Genomic DNA, 17,824 nt, shown 5'->3' with positions numbered 1-17,824 from the left:
CGCGTTGCGCCCATAGCGAGCGCATAGAGACCAGCGAAGGCAGGAGGGGGGAGGAGGTGCAGCCGTAGACGGGTACGTTCCACCCACCTGCTCATACGCCTAGGGGCCTGGAAACAGAGCAGAACCGAATTGATGACATAGAGAGGAGCACGAAATAAGACGGAGGGACGCATTTTCCAATGTCGGGTGGGCAGATAGTGCGGTTGGTCGGAAGGATATTCAATCAGAAACTGCAAAATATTTAATGGTATTGCACAAAGGGAGAGGACGACTGTAAAGGAATTTTATTTAGCAACGTTTCAAGAGCTCCGCTGGAATTTTGATATGAAATAACCAAGGAAAACGGAAGCCAGGTGGTTATAAATATAAATATCAAGATTTCCAGCCCGAAAACATTTCTTCGAAGGAGCACGTTATAAGGAGTGCTGGAGAGACCGGAGAAAGGGGAAGTCTGTTGCGTACAGGTACGCAGTTTCACTGTTAGAGCATTTCACAGCGTGCGCTATTATTATTATTCTCTGCCTCGCAGAATATTGCTTCTATCTTTAACGAGGCTACATGTAACGGCTAAATGTAAGGCTACACAATGCAAAATGCAAGGCAACGCTCTGTTAAATTACTCGTCTTGGGGGTGTGAGGGGAGTCGAGCCAAGGGAACAACTGATTTGGAACACAGACGGTGTTACAGCGGAGAGTCCTGTAGATGCACGAATTAATGATCACCTGAACGAAAGAAAGGGAAATCAGTGTTCTGGTGCGTTACAAAAGGGAAAACAAACTATCGGTATCTTATACTCGTCATATTACACATCATATTATGTTGCTGTCATTATTGCTGTTGTTATGTATATCTTGCATAGCAACGCAATATCCATAAATAAGATACCTTATTTTAATGGCTGAAAACATTTTGGAAATCTTTTTTCAGAAATCTTTGAAATGCAAAGACACTGTAAAATAACATTTTCTGTGGCACAAATATAACTCTTGAAAGGTTGTTTTTGTCTTTCAGGTAGGAAGGTCTTCTCATTTTTTTCATCATAGGTTTTTATTTTTGGATGCTTTTCAGGTTCCATGCTTCTTGGACCTATCTAACTGCTGCTTTATAAATAATAATAATAATAATGATAATAATAATAATAATAATAATTCCACGGCTCCCTTCGCTTTTCCTTTACTGTTTGACGGTGCTGAGCTCTCTCTTTTTCTCTCATTTATTCTCTCTCAGATAGTTAAACTCTCAGAATAAACCATGCTGCCCCTAATGCTCACTGCCACGCTGTGTGTCACCTTCCTGCACCTGTCTACAGGTACAAAAGTGTGTGTGTGTGCGTGTGTGTGTGTGTGTGTGTGTGTGTGCATGTGCATGTGTGTGTGGGTGTGTGTGTCTGCATGCACACATAACTATGTATTGATTGTACCCCTGTGTGTGAAGTGTTCTCCTGACCCACTCTCCCTCTTAGGACTGCCCTCTGCTTCAGATGAACTGGGTGACCATGGTGATGGAGTTCCTGTGACCTCTGACCCTCCCCAGCAGCAGCCCTCACAATCCCAGACCTCTGTCCCACAGTCCCTCCGGGAGCTCCTCCACGCTGCTCTCCTCAGCAAGGAGTATCTCGGCCACACCCCTCTCCCTGCTGGTATGATGCAGTGTGTGGTAGACTCTCTCTGGCCACACCCCTCTCTCTGCTGGTATGATGCAGTGTGTGGTAGACCCTCTATGGCCACGCCCCTCTCCCTGCTGGTATGATGCAGTGTGTGGTAGACCCTCTCTGGCCACACCCCTCTCCCTGCTGGTATGATGCAGTGTGTGGTAGACCCTCTCTGGCCACACCCCTCTCCCTGCTGGTATGATGCAGTGTGTGGTAGACCCTCTGTGGCCACACCCCTTTCCCTGCTGGTATGATGCAGTGTGCGGTAGACCCTCTGTGGCCACACCCCTTTCCCTGCTGGTATGATGCTGTGTGTGGTAGACCCTCTCTGGCTATACCTCTCGCTCTGCTGGTATGAGGCAGTGTGTGGTAGACCCTCTCTGGTCACGCCCCTCTCTCTGCTGGTATGATGCAGTGTGTGGTAGACCCTCTCTGGTCACGCCCCTCTCTCTGCTGGTATGATGCAGTGTGTGGTAGACCCTCTGTGGCCACACCCCTCTCCCTGCTGGTATGATGCAGTGTGTGGTAGACCCTCTCTGGTCACGCCCCTCTCTCTGCTGGTATGATGCAGTGTGTGGTAGACCCTCTGTGGCCACACCCCTTTCCCTGCTGGTATGATGCAGTGTGTGGTAGATCCTCTCTGGCTATACCTCTCGCTCTGCTGGTATGAGGCAGTGTGTGGTAGACCCTCTCTGGTCACGCCCCTCTCTCTGCTGGTATGATGCAGTGTGTGGTAGACCCTCTCTGGTCACGCCCCTCTCTCTGCTGGTATGATGCAGTGTGTGGTAGACCCTCTGTGGCCACACCCCTCTCCCTGCTGGTATGATGCAGTGTGTGGTAGACCCTCTCTGGCTATACCTCTCTCTCTGCTGGTATGATGCAGTGTGTGGTAGACCCTCTGTGGCCACACCCCTCTCCCTGCTGGTATGATGCTGTGTGTGGTAGACCCTCTCTGGCCACGCCCCTCTCTCTGCTGGTATGATGTGTGTGGTAGACCCTCTCTGGCTATACCTCTCGCTCTGCTGGTATGATGTGTGTGGTAGACCCTCTCTGGCTATACCTCTCGCTCTGCTGGTAAGATGTGTGTTAGACCCTCTCTGGTCACGCCCCTCTCTCTGCTGGTATGATGTGTGTGGTAGACCCTCTCTGGCTATACCTCTCGCTCTGCTGGTATGATGTGTGTGGTAGACCCTCTCTGGCTATACCTCTCGCTCTGCTGGTAAGATGTGTGTTAGACCCTCTCTGGTCACGCCCCTCTCTCTGCTGGTATGATGTGTGTGGTAGACCCTCTCTGGCTATACCTCTCGCTCTGCTGGTATGATGTGTGTGGTAGACCCACTCTACATGTGTATACTGACGCTGCTGGATGGCTAAAGACACCAGTCCCCTGTCAGGGGGCGGCAGGGGTGACATCATCGCCTACTATCACAGACATTCACATGCAAACTCATGAATCTGAATTCCACTGCACCCACACAGTCCATTATAACCCTCTCTCTCTCTCTCTTTCTCTCTCTCTCCCTCCTGCTCCTCTCTCCTTTTCTCTCTCTCTCCCTCTCGCTCCCTCCCTCTCTCCCTCTCTCTCTCCCTCTCTCTCTCTTTCTCTCTCTCTCCCTCTCATTATCTCTTTCTCTCTCATTCTCTCTCTCTCTTTCCCTCTCTCTCTCTGTCTCCCTCCTGCTCCTCTCTCCTTCTCTCTCTCTCTCTCCCTTCCACTCCCTCCCTCTCTCCCTCTCTCTCTCTTTCTCTCTCTCTCTCCCTCCCGCTCCCGTTCTCTCTCTCCCTCTCTGAGATGAGCTGAGAGGACGTGTGGAGGGCTCTCCTCTACCTTTCTGCCTTTTTGGTGCTTTTTTAAAATTCCATTTTCTTTTTTATTCTTCTGTTCACAGTAGGCTGGTTTAGTTATTGAGTATTGTTTACATAATTTTAGGGTTTTGGGGGTTTAAGGGTTTTTTAGGGTGGTGGGATTTTAGGGTTTTGGGGGTTTAGGGGTTTTTTAGGGTTTTGGGGGTTTAGGGGTTTTTTAGGGTTTTGGGGGTTTAGGGGTTTTTTAGAGTGGTGGGATTTTAGGGTTTTGGGGGTTTAGGGTTTTTTTTAGGGTGGTGGGATTTTAGGGTTTTGGGGGTTTAGGGGTTTTTTAGGGTGGTGGGATTTTAGGGTTTTGGGGGTTTAGGGGTTTTTGGTGGTGGGAAGGGAGGGGCAGGGCGTGACTGCATCTCGGCCAGAGGGGGCAGCGCGGACCCTCCGGCACGGGTTGAGGTGTGTGCCGGACACCTGAGTGTTGTTAGCGGGTTGTTAGCAGTCTGGGAACAGGTGGGCTATGAGCAGATTTACTCAGCGTCTAGAACGAACAAGGCGGTAGTAGTTTTTCCAAAAAACACGAAAACCTAGTTACTAGGAGTATAGAGAGTGGCATCTGGGTGGAAGGACCTTTTGTGCCAAGAACAGCTCATTTAAAATTATCCCGTGGGGCTGCAAAAGTAGTGCGTTGAAGCATGCACTTTCTTTTAAAAGGCAGGGTTTCATGTTTTTGATCAACGCTGAACAGACCCTTGACGTAACGTTTCGTTGTCGACGTGGGGAGAGTCGGTACATCGCAGCATGCGGCTGCTTTGAGTGTGCGAGTGTGGGGGGTTATCGGCCACAAAAGGTTTGCTTTCCCGCACACAAACCCAGCCGCAGGGAGGGGATAATGGCGGAGATACGCGAGAAGCGAGGCTCGGTGTGGGGAAAGGGAACGAGGAGGGCGCTACGGCGGCTGATAAGGGCGGAGTGTGTATGCCCCAAATGATGGTCAGGCCAGGGAGGAGTTTTTTTGCTCAGTTAAGACAGGAGTTGCTACAAATCCCTCAAGACAGCTTTTTAATTGTGGGGGGAGGTTGGAACTGCATGGTAGATTTTAGCCTATGTAGGAATGGAGAAGAGCCCCATTTACGTGTAGGGTCAGTTACAGTTTCAGGCAATTATTTTTTTATTGTTTTGGTTAACATGTTTGTCTATTAGGGTGTGTAAGGTGTAAATGTAATCGGTTGTGCGGTGTTTTGGTGTTTTGGTTTTTGTTTAAAAAGCCAAAACTTTTACTCAAAACATTGTGCTCGTTAAGGAAGTGTTGAAGTCTTGTATTTATGATGCTACATAGAATCTTCCCCAGATTACTGCTCACACAAATGCCTCTGTAATTGTTTGGGTTGAATTTGTCTCCACTTTCAATTCAATTCAATTTGCTTTATTGGCATGACAAATTTGTACATTTGTATTGCTAAAGCTTGTAAGGTACAGCAATGTATATATAAAAAATAAAAATACATTAAAAAAATAATAATAATAAAATAAAAACAATAGAAGTAACAATAAACAGTAACAATAACTAACAGTAAAAAGTTGCAATAAAAAAAACTTTCTCTCTCTCTCCCTCCCTCTCATTATCTCTCTCTCTCATTCTCTCTCTTTCTCTCTCCCTCTCATTGTCTCTTTCTCTCTCTCTCCCTCTCATTATCTCTCTCCCTCGCTCTCTCGCTGCTCACAGGAGCGACGGACAGTCCCACGCGAGCGGCCCCGTCCGTCCGTGCCGATGACCCGCCGCCCGCCGCCATGTCGCCCGGGGTGCTCACCACGGCTGAGACCTCATCTGCGACAGCGCCCCAAGCCGCCCGGGCCAGCGCGGGAAGTGCGGTGACATCACTTCCTGCGGAAGAGGAAACGACGACGACTCTGATTACCACCACGACGATCACCACGGTGCAGGCGCCTGGTAAAACCACGTCTGCAGCTCTGTAAAATACTGAGATACACTATATGACCAAAAGTATCTGGACACCCCTTGGTCTGGGGCTGTGGAAAGCCAACGACGAGCCAGGCTTAATCGCCCAATCAGTGCCCGACCTCACTAATACTCTTCTGGCTGAATGGAAGCAAATCCCTGCAGCAATGCTCCAACATCTAGCCTCCTTCCCAGAAGAGTGGAGGCTGTTATAGCAGCAAATGGTGGACCAAGTCTATATTAATGCCCATAATTTTGGATGACAGGTTTCCACGTAATTTTGGCCATGTAGTGTAAGAGTCCATTTTCTCATCTTCTAAGGAAGAAGTTAAATATGAAGCGCAGCACTTGCTTTAAATTTTAATATGAGCATTCCTCATGCAAATGGCAGTCCTCTCATTCGTTTAAGTTCTTTGTAATGTAAACTACATTTTAACTGAAGCAGCATTAACTATTCATAGGGAACTTCTCTGTGAAATTGGAACCGTTACTTTTAAAGAACTTATTGCTCTCAGTGAGCTTGCACCTCCAACCCCGAGATCCGGCCGTCCAGTAGAACGTGCTTTCCTCCTTCTCACAGTGCAGTGCAACGCCAGTCTCTATGGGATGGAGGGAGTGGTGGAGTCTCCAGATCCTCCCCCCTCTTCCTCATCCCTCCTTCCTCCTCTGGAATGCACGTACAGCATCACCGTCTACCCTGGTTACGGGGTCGAGATTCAGGTAAGCCGACCGAGCGACGCAGGGCCCCGGGGGGGGGGGTGAGGGGCGGTTTGTGTCGACAGTCCCGCCCGTGATTGTCCCATCCAACCCCCCTCCCCTCCTTCCTTCAGGTGAAGAGGATGAACCTATCCAAAGGCGAGATTCTGGCCATCCGGGAACTGGAGGGGACGGCATCGGAGCTCCTGGCCAACGAGACGCTGATGAGCGAGGGTCAGGTGATACGGAGCTCGACCAATCGGGTCCAGATTCACTACCGCAGCCTGTGGCCCACCGGCCCCGGCGTCTTCAGCCTGCGCTACCGAGGTACCGCTGGCTAATTAGACTGGGGAACGGGGGGAATGGGGCAGGAACTGTGGTTCTGTAACCTAAAGGTCGCAGGTTCGATTCCCGGGTAGGACGCTGCTGTTGTACCCTTGAGCAAGGTACTTAACCTGCATTGCTTCAGTATATATCCTGCTGTATAAATGGATGCAATGTAAAATGCTTATTTCAAATGTTGTGTAAGTCCCTCTGGATAAGAGCGTCTGCTAAATGCTTGTAATGTAATGTAGACTGTGTGGGCTGTTCAGCTCTTGAGAAATAAATGTGGTAATTTTATTAAAAATACTTCTGTGACAACACGTGGAGAGTCACTCTGCATGGGCAGCTGGGATTCTTCCCCTGATTCTGGGGACCCGTTGGTGTGCTGTGTTTTGTGTTTTGTACAGCCTGTATTCAGTCAACCTCTGTCCTTAACTTTTACTAACGTGTAGTACACTCTCTTTTTCTCTTTCTTTCTTGCTCTCTCTCTCTCGCACACACGCACACACACACACGAACACACACGCACACGCACACACACACACGCATGCACACACACGCACTCACGCACACACACACGCACGCACACACACGCACGCACGCACACACACACGCACACACTCACACGCACGCACACACACACACGCACACACGCATGCACACACACTCACGCACACACACACGCACGCACACGCACGCACACACACGCGCACTCGCACATGCACACACACACGCACACATGCATACACGCACAGCCTTCCTGCTCTCCTGCACTTTCCCTCCCTCGCCTGCGGGGGGCAGCGTGACGGTGACCGGCCTGCACCCCGGAGGGCGTGCACACTTCCACTGTGACCCCGGGTTCCAGGTCAGAGGTCACGAGGCGGCCACCTGCCTCAACTCCACGCGACCTCGCTGGAGCTCCTCTGGACCGCAGTGCGTCGGTCAGTCGCCCTTTACCGCTAAATACGCTGGTGTACCGGTTTCCTTCCGCCAGATTTCATTCCTCTTTTTGCTGCTTGTCATCATGCAGTCGGGTCTCATTCTGCTCCTCCTCCGTGCGTCTGCAGCCATTCTCTGAAAATCTGTCTTATTTCCTGCTGTTTGCCTCCACTGAATTACAAATTAGATGATTAAAGACAGGAGTTATAATTCATATAAACCCTCTATCTGATAATCATACCGCAGCTCAGTAATCTGAAACCATTTTAAATGGTTATCCGAAGCTGTGTTCACTGAAATCTGAGAAGGCATCCACGGTCAATATTTGAATTCAGAAAGTACCGGAACAACACAAGATGAAGAAGGCGGTCGGTCTGCTTCGGGGAGCGGACCTAACGTCGGTCTCTCCTGTGCCATAGCAGCGTCATGCGGGGGCTGGATCAGGAACGCCACCGTCGGCTGGATCCTCTCTCCTCCGCAGCCTCCCGCCGGTAACCATAGCGGCGGCGGGGGCGGGGTCGGGGGCGGGGGCAACCTGAGCTGCACGTGGGTGTTGGAGGCGAGGCGGGGACGCCGGCTCCACCTGCACTTCCAGAGGCTCAGCATGGACGAGGACTACGGCAGGTACGGCGCAGTGAGGTCATCGCGCGTCGCCGCGGTGCCCGCGTGTGTTGCCGTGGCGCCCACCGTGCATCGCCGTGACACCGGCGCACATCGCCATAGCACCAGCATGCGTGGCCGGGGCATGTTCAACCAGATCAGGGAAAAAATACACATTTTAAATATTTTTAACCCTTTAGGGGCTGCAAAACTGTATAAGAACTCCTGCTGCTCCCAGAAAGTTTATAGTGAAAAGTGTCACTAGCCAAAACATGCAGACAATCACGCAACAGAACAATTTCGGTTTGAATTCTGGCGAACGTAGACGTTAAAACTGTCTGAAATCTGCGGCCATTGTTTAGCACGGGGCTATTTTGGTAACCCCTCCCCCTTTCCCCAGATTGATGGTGCGCAGCGGGAACAGCTCCGCCTCCCTCCTGGTCTTCGACTCGGACCTGGACGACGTGCCGGATCGAGGGGTCCTGAGCATGGGCTCGTCTCTGTACGTGGACCTGACCGCCGATTCCGCCGCCATCCCGCTGGTCCTGGCGCTGCGCTACGAGGGTGAGGGGGCGGGCCGCCGCCTTTCCTTCTCGTCTCTGCTTTTTCACTTCTTTCTCTCTCCGTGGCACTGGGGCACGTACCGTATTTAATTTGCAGCCAGGGCTGCTGCGGGGTGGCTCATCCTGCTAATGTGCTGTTCTAGTGCATGGATATGCTCTATGGTCTGGTATCTGTTAAGGCGCTATTCTACTGCATGGATACGTTCTGTGGTCTGGTATCTGTTAAGGCACTGTTCTAGTGCATGGATACGCTCTGTGATCTGGTATCTGTTACAATACTGTTCTAGTGCATGGATGGGCTCTATGGTCTGGTATCTTTAAGGCACTGTTCTAGTGCATGGATACGCTCTGTGGTCTGGTATCTGTTAAGGCACTGTTCTAGTGCATGGATGGGCTCTATGGTCTGGTATCTGTAAAGGCACTGTTCTAGTGCATGGATACGCTCTGTGGTCTGGTATCTGTTAAGGCACTGTTCTAGTACATGGATACGCTCTGTGGTCTGGTATCTGTTAAGGCCCTGTCCTAGTGCATGGATGGGCTCTGTGGTCTGGTATCTGTTAAGGCACTGTTCTAGTACATGGATGGGCCCCACGTTCTGGAATTTGTTAAGGCACTGTATTTATTTTTAAGTGCAACTAGTTAATAGTCAATAGTCAGTGAGTAGAATGTTCAGTGTTAAATCTCATTTGACTGTAATTGAGCACATTTGGTCCTGGTAGATTTACACTGTACTCATCATAGGTTTTCTGTGTGTCTGTCACTCTCAGCTTTTGATGGGGACCACTGTTACGAGCCCTATCTGGCACATGGCAACTACAGCAGCAGCGACCTCACTTCCTCCCTGGGAACGGTCGTCTCCTTCTCCTGCTCCCCCGGCTTCGTCATGGAGCAGGGGTCGGGGGTCATCGAGTGCGTCGACCCCAGCGACCCGCACTGGAACGAGAGCGAGCCGGTGTGCCGAGGTACCGACGCCGCGAAAGCGCCGTAAACGTGCGAAAACGTCCTGAGCAGCGATGGCGGGAAATCTGGGCGAGACGCGCTTCGTACGCCGTTCTCGTCTGCCCCCGCCTTCCTACCTTCCCTGTGTCCATCCCTCTCTCTTCCTCCCCCCTCTCTCTCTCCCTCTCTCAGCGCTCTGCGGAGGGGAACTGACTGAGCCTTCGGGAACGGTGCTGTCGCCCGATTGGCCGCTGAGCTACTCCAAGGGCCAGGACTGCGTCTGGTTGGTCCACGTCGGTGAGGACAAGCGCATCGAGCTGGATGTGCAGATGTGAGTGCTGGAGAATCTTTATGAACCTGCGTCGTTCAGCTTCTGTTTGGAACTAATGGAATATATTCACAAACTAATCAGCGCCCTGTGACTAAATGTATTGCAGCGTTCAGTCAGTGTGTTTTTGCAGAAATACCCACTCTTGTTCTTCTGTGAATTTGCTCATGAAATGTTTTGTTCATGAAATCTGTTCTTGATTATTTCTGGTTTCTTTTATTTCACATTTTGTTTATTGGCCTCTGATTGTCTCTCTCCCTTTTTCAAAGTTTGAACATTCGCCAAAATGACATGCTCACCATATTCGATGGCCATGACCTCATGTCACGCGTGATTGGCCAGTACTTGGGGTCCAGGGAGCGCTTCCAGGTCGTGTCAGGGGAGTCGGAGGTCATGATTCAATTCCAGAGCGACCCCGACGACGGCTCCTTCTTCCAAACCAAAGGATTCAGGATTCAATACCGTGGTGAGCAGTTCAGTACTGCGGTGAATTGTTCAGTACTGTGGTGAGCAGTTCAGTACTGTGGTGAGCATTCAGCAGTTCAGTACTGTGGTGAACAGTTCACTGCTATAGTGAGCCGTTCAGTACTGTGGTGAACAGTTCAGTACTATGGTGAGCAGCTCACTACTATAGTGAGCAGTTCAGTACTGTGGTGAACAGTTCAGTACTATGGTGAGCAATCCAGTGCTGTGGTGAGCAGTTCAATACTATGGTGAGCAGTTCAGTACTGTGGTGAACAGTTCAGTGCTGTGTTGAGCAGTTCAGTACTACAGTGTGTAGTCACACAAGAGAGATGCAGAAAATGTTACAATCCGTTCATGATATATTTAGTGTTTATTGTGTTTTATTTACTCGTTTTATGTATAAAGTGCTTTGTATAAGTAAGAAAAGCACTCCACAAATATTATTATAATTATTATATAAGTTCTGATGGAATGTTTCATAGCACTTTCACCAGCAGAACAGCTTTTGAGGTCACAGGCTGAAAGGCGGATATTACTGATGTTCTCATCTTCTCACCAGAGGTGGAGCGCAATGACACGTGCCCTGCCGTTCCTCCAATCGAGTTTGGCTGGAAGAGCTCGTCCCACCCCTCGCTGGTGAGGGGCAGCGTGCTGACCTATCAGTGTCAGCCTGGGTATGACATGGTCGGCCCTGACATCATCGCCTGCCAATGGGATCTCTCCTGGAGCAGTAGCCCTCCCACCTGTCAGAAATGTGAGCTTTCTGGGCACGCAGGATTCAGAACTGCGTGCATTCGCCACTCCCTGTAACCCTTCTCAAATATCCGTGAGCCTGTTAGCCTGCAGTGTGTTTGTGTGTTTACTTTGCTGTATGATATCAGAGATACACAATCACTTTGTCCTTTGTTATTTATAATGGAAGAGGATAGGGTCAATTTTGAATGAAAACACAGGACACGAACAAGCTATTTGAGTCAAGAATCAGCCCACCCGAATCGTATACTCACACATCATTCCATCACACAGTAGCATTGGCTTAAGTGTTGAAGTGCGATTATCTGGTGCAAACGCGCGGAAATAAGGATGTGATGTCACAGTAAGGATGTGATGTCACAGTTTGACACCGTGCAGCAGCAGTGTCCCCTTCACTGTCCGCCCGATTGAACTCCCGCAGTCCGGTGAGTCCGGAGAGTTTGTTTTGTTCTTTGTGGAAACTGTGCCGTGATTGGTCGAGCTTCAGCCGCTCTGCCTGACTGAGCTCCCTGCCGCTCTCTCCCCCCTTCCCCCTCTCCGCCAGCTCCGGAACCTCGGCAGTGTCCCGACCCGGGGGACGTGCCGAACGGGGTGCGCTCCGTCCGCCCCGAGCCGGGCTTCGCCACGGGGACGGTGGTGCGCTTCTCCTGTAACCTGGGTTACGAGCTGGAGGGCCCCGCCCACATCTCCTGCCTGGGTGGCGAGGCAGGAGAGCCGAAATGGAGTGAAAAAAGTCCAAAGTGTGTCTGTGAGTCCCCCCCCCTCACCCCCACACAGGCCTGAACACCATGTCACACACCCTTTTCCTCTGTTTCAGTCACTGTGTTAATGGCTGTTTAGCTACCTAGCTTCTGGGTGGCTCATTCACTTAAAGCACTGTGCTGCGGTGTGTGGATGAGCCCCATGGACTCGGGTTGAATCCGGACTGTGTCAGTGCGATTGAGTCACCCAGGGTACGGTAGGGTTCACTCGGTTAGAGGTCGACATTTCATCGCTCTCTAGCGACCCCCTCTGGTCTATCTGGCTCCTGTGGACTGCATGCCAAAGCCACATATGAAGGGTCTTCCTCAGACTCAACACTGTTCAAGCTTGGCTATTGGCCGTGGTGTGAAAAGAAGCAGCTGGCAACACCACGTGTTTCAGAGGAGAACCGTGGATGCCTACACTCTCCCAAATCAGCAGTGGGGATCACGCATGAACAAAATGGCTAGTTGGCTGTTCCAAATTAGGGTGGGAAATGGCCATGTTTAGTCATGGGCATCAAAATGATAAAATGCATTTAGTTACTATACTGTATTAAGGCACCCCCCTCACCCCCCCCCCCTCTCCATAGTGAAGTACGAGCCTTGTCCGAACCCAGGCGTCCCTCACAACGGCTATCAGACGCTCAACAAGCGCAGCTACCGGCCGGGGGAGTCCCTCCACTTCTTCTGCTTTGAGGGCTACGAGCTGATCGGGGAGGTCTCCATCAACTGCCTCCCCGGACACCCCTCCCAGTGGAACAGTCCGCCTCCGTTCTGCAGAGGTGAGCCGGGGGGTTCCCCAGAGGTGGTATGTCCCGATGCGGGCTGAACTGAGGTTAAAACTCTTGAAAGAATGGATGTTTCTTTAAATGATCTCTGTCTGTTTTAACGCGGATCTCTCTCTCTCTTTCCTTGTCTTTCTCCCATTAGCTGTAGCTTATGAAGAACTGTTGGATGGCCCCAAGCAGGAATGTAATAATAAATATGTCCTCATTATTTTGTTCTTATTTACGTATGTATTTGTGAACGTGCGTGTGTTTCAGTGCATAATTGCATAATCATTGTCTGCTTAAAATTATTTTTCAAGGTTATCTGCTTGCTGTTTACTTCCTTGAATGTGCATAAATGTGCATATTTCTATATAAAAGACACCTATGGATATATATATAATTACATAATTAATTATGTTTCGCTGTAGTCTTCAGGTCGACGGTCCCGTCGCACCAGATTAAGAAGAAGAACAGCGCGTTCGCGATCGTCCTGCCGGTCATTCTGCTGATCTGTCTGATCGGGGGGGTCTACATGTACTACGCCATGTGAGTGAAGCGGGGTACCGGTGCCCCGTCCCGCCAGAACGAGCGCAGAACGAGAACTGTGCCACTTTCGTGTTACACATCTACCTCCTGTGCCACTCATGTTACATGTACCTCCATCCAGCACTTCAATAGTACTTTGTATCATTATCTTCTATGCTGATCTTGATGTTGCAGCTTGTCATGCCTCCTAGTTTGACTTAGCATAACTTAGGTCAGAGAGTAATGTTTACTGTGTGAACTGGGCTTAATGTGCTCATGGCTATGAATAACTGTTACATAATAGTAATTGCACCTTATTGGACCTGTGGTTTGTAGTTGTTCCAATGACCTTCGCTATGCACAAACTGTACGTCGCTTTGGATAAAAGTGACATACAGTAAGCCAAATAGATGTAATGTAATGTAATGGGTCTCTGCCCGGGCCCATCTGGTCCAGTCTGGGGGTGGGGGGTGGTGGGGGCGGGGGGAAGATTTGCGGCTCCGCGTCCTGACCCTTCCTGTCCTTGCGCCTTTCCCGCCAGAGCGTGCAGGCAGCCCGGGAGGCCGCGCTTCCGGAAGCCTCTGTCCCACAGGCACGCCTACAGCCCCATCTCCGTGAAGACCGACTTCAGCAACTCCGTCTACGAGGCGGCGGTGAGCCTGCGTCTATGCCTGTTACCGTGGTAACGACGATTCTGCTGCGTTACTGCAGCGTCCAGCATAAGGCCCTGACCCTCCTTTGAAGGTTCCGGGGGGGGGGGAGAAAGGCAGTTTCCTTTTAGCAATCCGTTACCCCCACTTAACAATGCGATGTGTGTTATTTATTATGTTTGTCTTCTAATGTGTTTTATAATGAAATTTGCCATTTTCAAATAAATTAAAAATTGAATTGAGTCTAGATTTGAATCCTGAATTGAGTCTTGAATTGAATCTCGCTCTCTGCCCTTTTGTTTCCCAGGACACGAGAGAGTATGAAGTATCGATCTGAGAGCCGAATGACTCCTGAGAGAGAAAGGAAGGAATGAGGAAGAACGACTGGGAGAGAGGCACTTTCTTTTTCCCACCAGTTGCTTTCTTTCCCCTCATACTCGCTGCTCCATCTCACGCCATCCTTTTTTATCCTCTTTGCTCCCTTTTCTCAGTCTGTCTGTTCCTGTAAAACTGCTCTGTCTGTCGGTCTGTTTGTCTGTCGGTCTGTCTGTCTGTTGGTCTGTCAGTCTGTCTACGTTTGACTGCTTCAGTTAGTTTTGTCTGTAGCTGGCTGTCAGTGATTAAAGCGAGGTTTGGTGATGAATTGCTATCTTCAGCATAGCATCAGGACTGAGGGGCTGCTGGGTGGCTCATCAGGTTAAGGCACCTCGCTGCAGTTCGGGTAAGACCCCCATGTTTCGGTATCGTATCTGAGCCAGGCCAGTGCCAAATGTGGGCGGCAGGCTGGCAGGGCCATGTGCAGTCGGCTCTGGCATTGCCCAGAGACGGCAGGGTTTCAGCTGGCCAAGGTGAACGCATTACATCGCTCATCAGCGACCCCTGCGGGCAGTTTGGGCCCCCAGACATCTGCCAGACATAAGCTAAACTTGAAGTGTCTTCCTCCAGCTCGTGTCTATGTGAGCGCGTCTTGCAGTTTGAATGAGAAGCTAACAGCTGCAGTCACGTGCTGCAGCAAAGAGCGCATGCTAGCGAGGTACTAGTGAGGTGCTAGCCCACGGTGCTAGCGAGGTGCTAGTGAGGTGCTAGCCCACGGTGCTAGCGAGGTGCTAGCCCACAGTGCTAGCGAGGTGTTAGCCCACAGTGCTAGCGAGGTGTTAGCCCGAGGTGCTAGCGAGGTGCCAGCTCGAGGTGCTAGCGGAGTCTATGGCAGTGAGCATTAATGTAGATGCTGATGGGCGTTCCAAATTAGGGAGAAAAACTGAAGGGGGGGGGAAAGCATTAAAAAAACAACTAATACGTCAGAACTGGGGCCTTTTGGGAACAGAAAGTTAAAAGAAACGGGTGAAACAAAGAAATGAAACGGGGTGGGGATATATTTCTGGGTTTTTGTCTTGTGGTGTTCTTGCTGTGTAATCTCTGGACTGCTTAATGGGCCCCTTGTTTAATCCAATTATCCATGACTGAAGAATATCTGAACATTATGAACAGATGCACTGCTTCTCTCTGCAGGTTGAATACAATAGCATGTCCTTGGGTCAGATTGACCTGATGTTTTTGCAGAGTAAGATTGAAATGATGAGGTACTGGGGTGGACTGCAAGTGCGACACTGTAAGAATCATTACTTAGGTCCTTTGAGACTTGGCAGCCAATACAACAATTATGTTTAGATGCAGTGCTAAAGTGTTATTTAATTTCGTTAAGTGTAGTATAATGGTTAAGGAGCTGGTCTTGTAATCTAAAGGTTACAGGTTCGATTCCCAGGTAGGACACTGCCGTCGTACCCTTGAGGGAGGTACTAAACCTGCATTCAGTATATATCCAGTATAGAGGGATGCAGTGTAAATGCTGTGTAAAGTTGGATAAGAGCATCGGCTCAGTTTTGTCTGTAATGTGTTAATTGTGGTCCTAAAACCACTTATAATCACATAATCTCACTTTCTCTTTCTCTTTTTTGTTTGGTATAGCTGATTCACTACTTAACCAGTTTTAATAAACTGAAAATTTTAAAAATGCTTTTTAGTTGAACCTAAGCCCTCATATTCTGTTTAACAAGGCGTAGAGAAGGTCTTACAGGAATAAGGTGTTAAAACAACAAGGGAAGTGAAATCTGGAGACATTGTTAAAAATGAGACTGACTGACAGACAGGAAGACAGACTGACACACACATTCATGCATCGAAAGAATCAAATGTAAATATTTTGTTTACATATCAAAGACAATGTATATATTCATACACTAATTACGTGCCAAAATACAAAGTATGATGTCACTTCCTGTAGCACTTTTGTCACCATGCGATGTCACTGTAGTTCCTGCATCAACTGTAAAATAGAATGTCAATGTTGCATTTTGTTTAGGCCTATGCCTAGAACAGGCTATGCGGGGACCATTTTATAGCCAAGCAGTCAAGGAACCTGGCTAATGCCAGCTAATGCCAGCTGATATCTTTAAAAAAAAGTGTTGTCCAAAGCCAGTGTTATTTGTCTTAAGTATTTTATGCCTGGATTGGCAACTGCTTCTCAGTCACACACTGGAAAGCCTCAGGAATTGCTAATCAATGCCTACTGGCTCGCTCGAGAACGCTCCTGAGATACCCAAGCAGTCTGCTTGCCCACTGGACCCCACTGGCTTCCTGTTCAGAGAATCTTTAGGCATTAGAACACTGTTCACTCATTTTTAGGGATTACTGAATGCGAGGAAACCCACCAGTATTCTTAACCTAGTCCACCACACCAATGCGGGACACAGTATCCCAACTAGGGTGGAGTTTACCCCATTTAAAATGTGCTGTGTTCAGTGAAAGTGCAAATAAGCCCCGAGCCTATCATCTGAGTTACAGTCACAAGCTGGTTTTCAAGAGACTGAGTTACGGAAACAACGGCATCTTCTTACATTTTGTTTCATTTTGTGTTACGTTCATTGTGTTGTTGCATGTTATTGACCGAGTTTGTGTTATTTATATTTTGAATGTCCTCTCATTGTCTTGTGTAATTTGATAATATATTTAATGCACTACTTTCAGCTTTAGGCCTGATATGTGCACGTTTATCTGTTGTGGTTGTCTGTGATGAACCCAGGAAAAACTGGACTAATGGTTTTTAAATAAACAAAAAAAAATTATAATAATTACTATGCTTAGCAATGATTATTATTCTGTGAATGCTATTGGTGTTGCAGTTCATGCACTGTGTTTTACTTGTAAATCTGGCTGCTTTCTGTGTTGCAGTATTGACCAAACATGTATTACTTTAATCGTGCAGATATTTAATGCGCTTCCTGTTCTCACTGAGCTGTGCTTGTTCAACTGTGCCAAACCGGGGAATGGGAGAACTCTTAATAATTTATTACAAATATAATGTCAATGGTTCTGTCCTTTCTTTACCAATTTTGTTTTATTTATTTATTTATTTGCTGCAATTTAAGGAAAATAAAAGATATTTGTCAAATGGCAGAAAGTTTCTCATTTATTTCATTAATTTAGTTTATTTTGTTTGCACACAGCATGTAATGTCACCCGTGCATTATATTTATTTATGCTTGGTGCATCAGTGTTATAAATTCCTTCCCTCTCTCTGGCCAGAGGGTTCTTATATACAGCAGCTGAATGTAAACACCACGACTCCATTGCTCGCACTGTCTGCTGGCTCGTAACGTCCTCTGGGGCCACTTCTCCTTGCATTCGGTCCATCCTAACTGAGCTGAACTTGTGTGCATTTTATTTTCTCTTTTGAACAGAGCATTGGAGGTTTATACATTTTATAAACCTAATTAATTTTATACAGTTATGGTGATATAAAATGAAAAGGTGTGCATGGGTAGATGGGGTGAGTGGGTGGTTTAAAAAAACTTACTTCTGTACTATTGCTGGGGTAGAAGAACCTTCGGCCTCGTGCAACGTGGCGTGGTGTGAATAACAAAAATAAGAGAAGGCAGGTGACTTCCTTAATTTCTTGTCATGGGCGGAGAAAAAAAACTGTAGTTTAAAATTTTTGTTTTCCAGCAACAACGCGGTTTGGCCTACGTCAGACAGCGACTTTAAGTTTGCACCAATCATAGTTGAGACCGTTGTGGAAGAAAACGAAAACAGAGGAACGATGGATTCAGCTGACCAATCA

General features: G+C 48.7%; 1 protein-coding gene across 5 annotated transcripts; it reads left to right on the top strand.

The window, feature by feature from the left end:
* Positions 1-2: 2 nt before the first annotated feature.
* On the top strand, positions 3-15,061 carry sez6l2 (seizure related 6 homolog (mouse)-like 2). Of its 5 annotated transcripts, XR_004763166.1 has the most exons (20): positions 36-464; positions 1,229-1,310; positions 1,464-1,639; positions 5,160-5,403; positions 5,993-6,132; positions 6,243-6,435; positions 7,188-7,373; positions 7,791-7,995; positions 8,372-8,535; positions 9,302-9,496; positions 9,666-9,804; positions 10,071-10,267; positions 10,826-11,020; positions 11,564-11,767; positions 12,353-12,544; positions 12,693-12,734; positions 12,961-13,078; positions 13,599-13,710; positions 14,015-14,775; positions 14,859-15,061. XR_004763166.1 is itself a non-coding variant. In XM_035399312.1 (19 exons), the coding sequence occupies exons 2-19, from the start codon at positions 1,253-1,255 to the stop codon at positions 14,042-14,044; spliced, it is 2,790 nt and encodes a 929-aa protein (XP_035255203.1). In that variant the 5' UTR covers positions 3-72; positions 1,229-1,252; the 3' UTR covers positions 14,045-15,061. The 5 variants fall into 5 exon arrangements, 4 of the variants coding, with proteins under 4 accessions (XP_035255203.1, XP_035255204.1, XP_035255202.1 ...); XM_035399312.1 differs by having other exon boundaries at positions 3-72; positions 14,015-15,061; XM_035399313.1 differs by having other exon boundaries at positions 35-464; positions 7,794-7,995; positions 14,015-15,061.
* Positions 15,062-17,824: the final 2,763 nt, after the last annotated feature.

Source organism: Anguilla anguilla, chromosome 17 (assembly GCF_013347855.1).
Source record: "Anguilla anguilla isolate fAngAng1 chromosome 17, fAngAng1.pri, whole genome shotgun sequence".
NCBI lineage: Eukaryota > Metazoa > Chordata > Actinopteri > Anguilliformes > Anguillidae > Anguilla > Anguilla anguilla.
The sequence above is the reverse complement of the archived record's forward strand: the minus strand, read 5'-3'. Positions and strand labels throughout refer to the sequence as shown.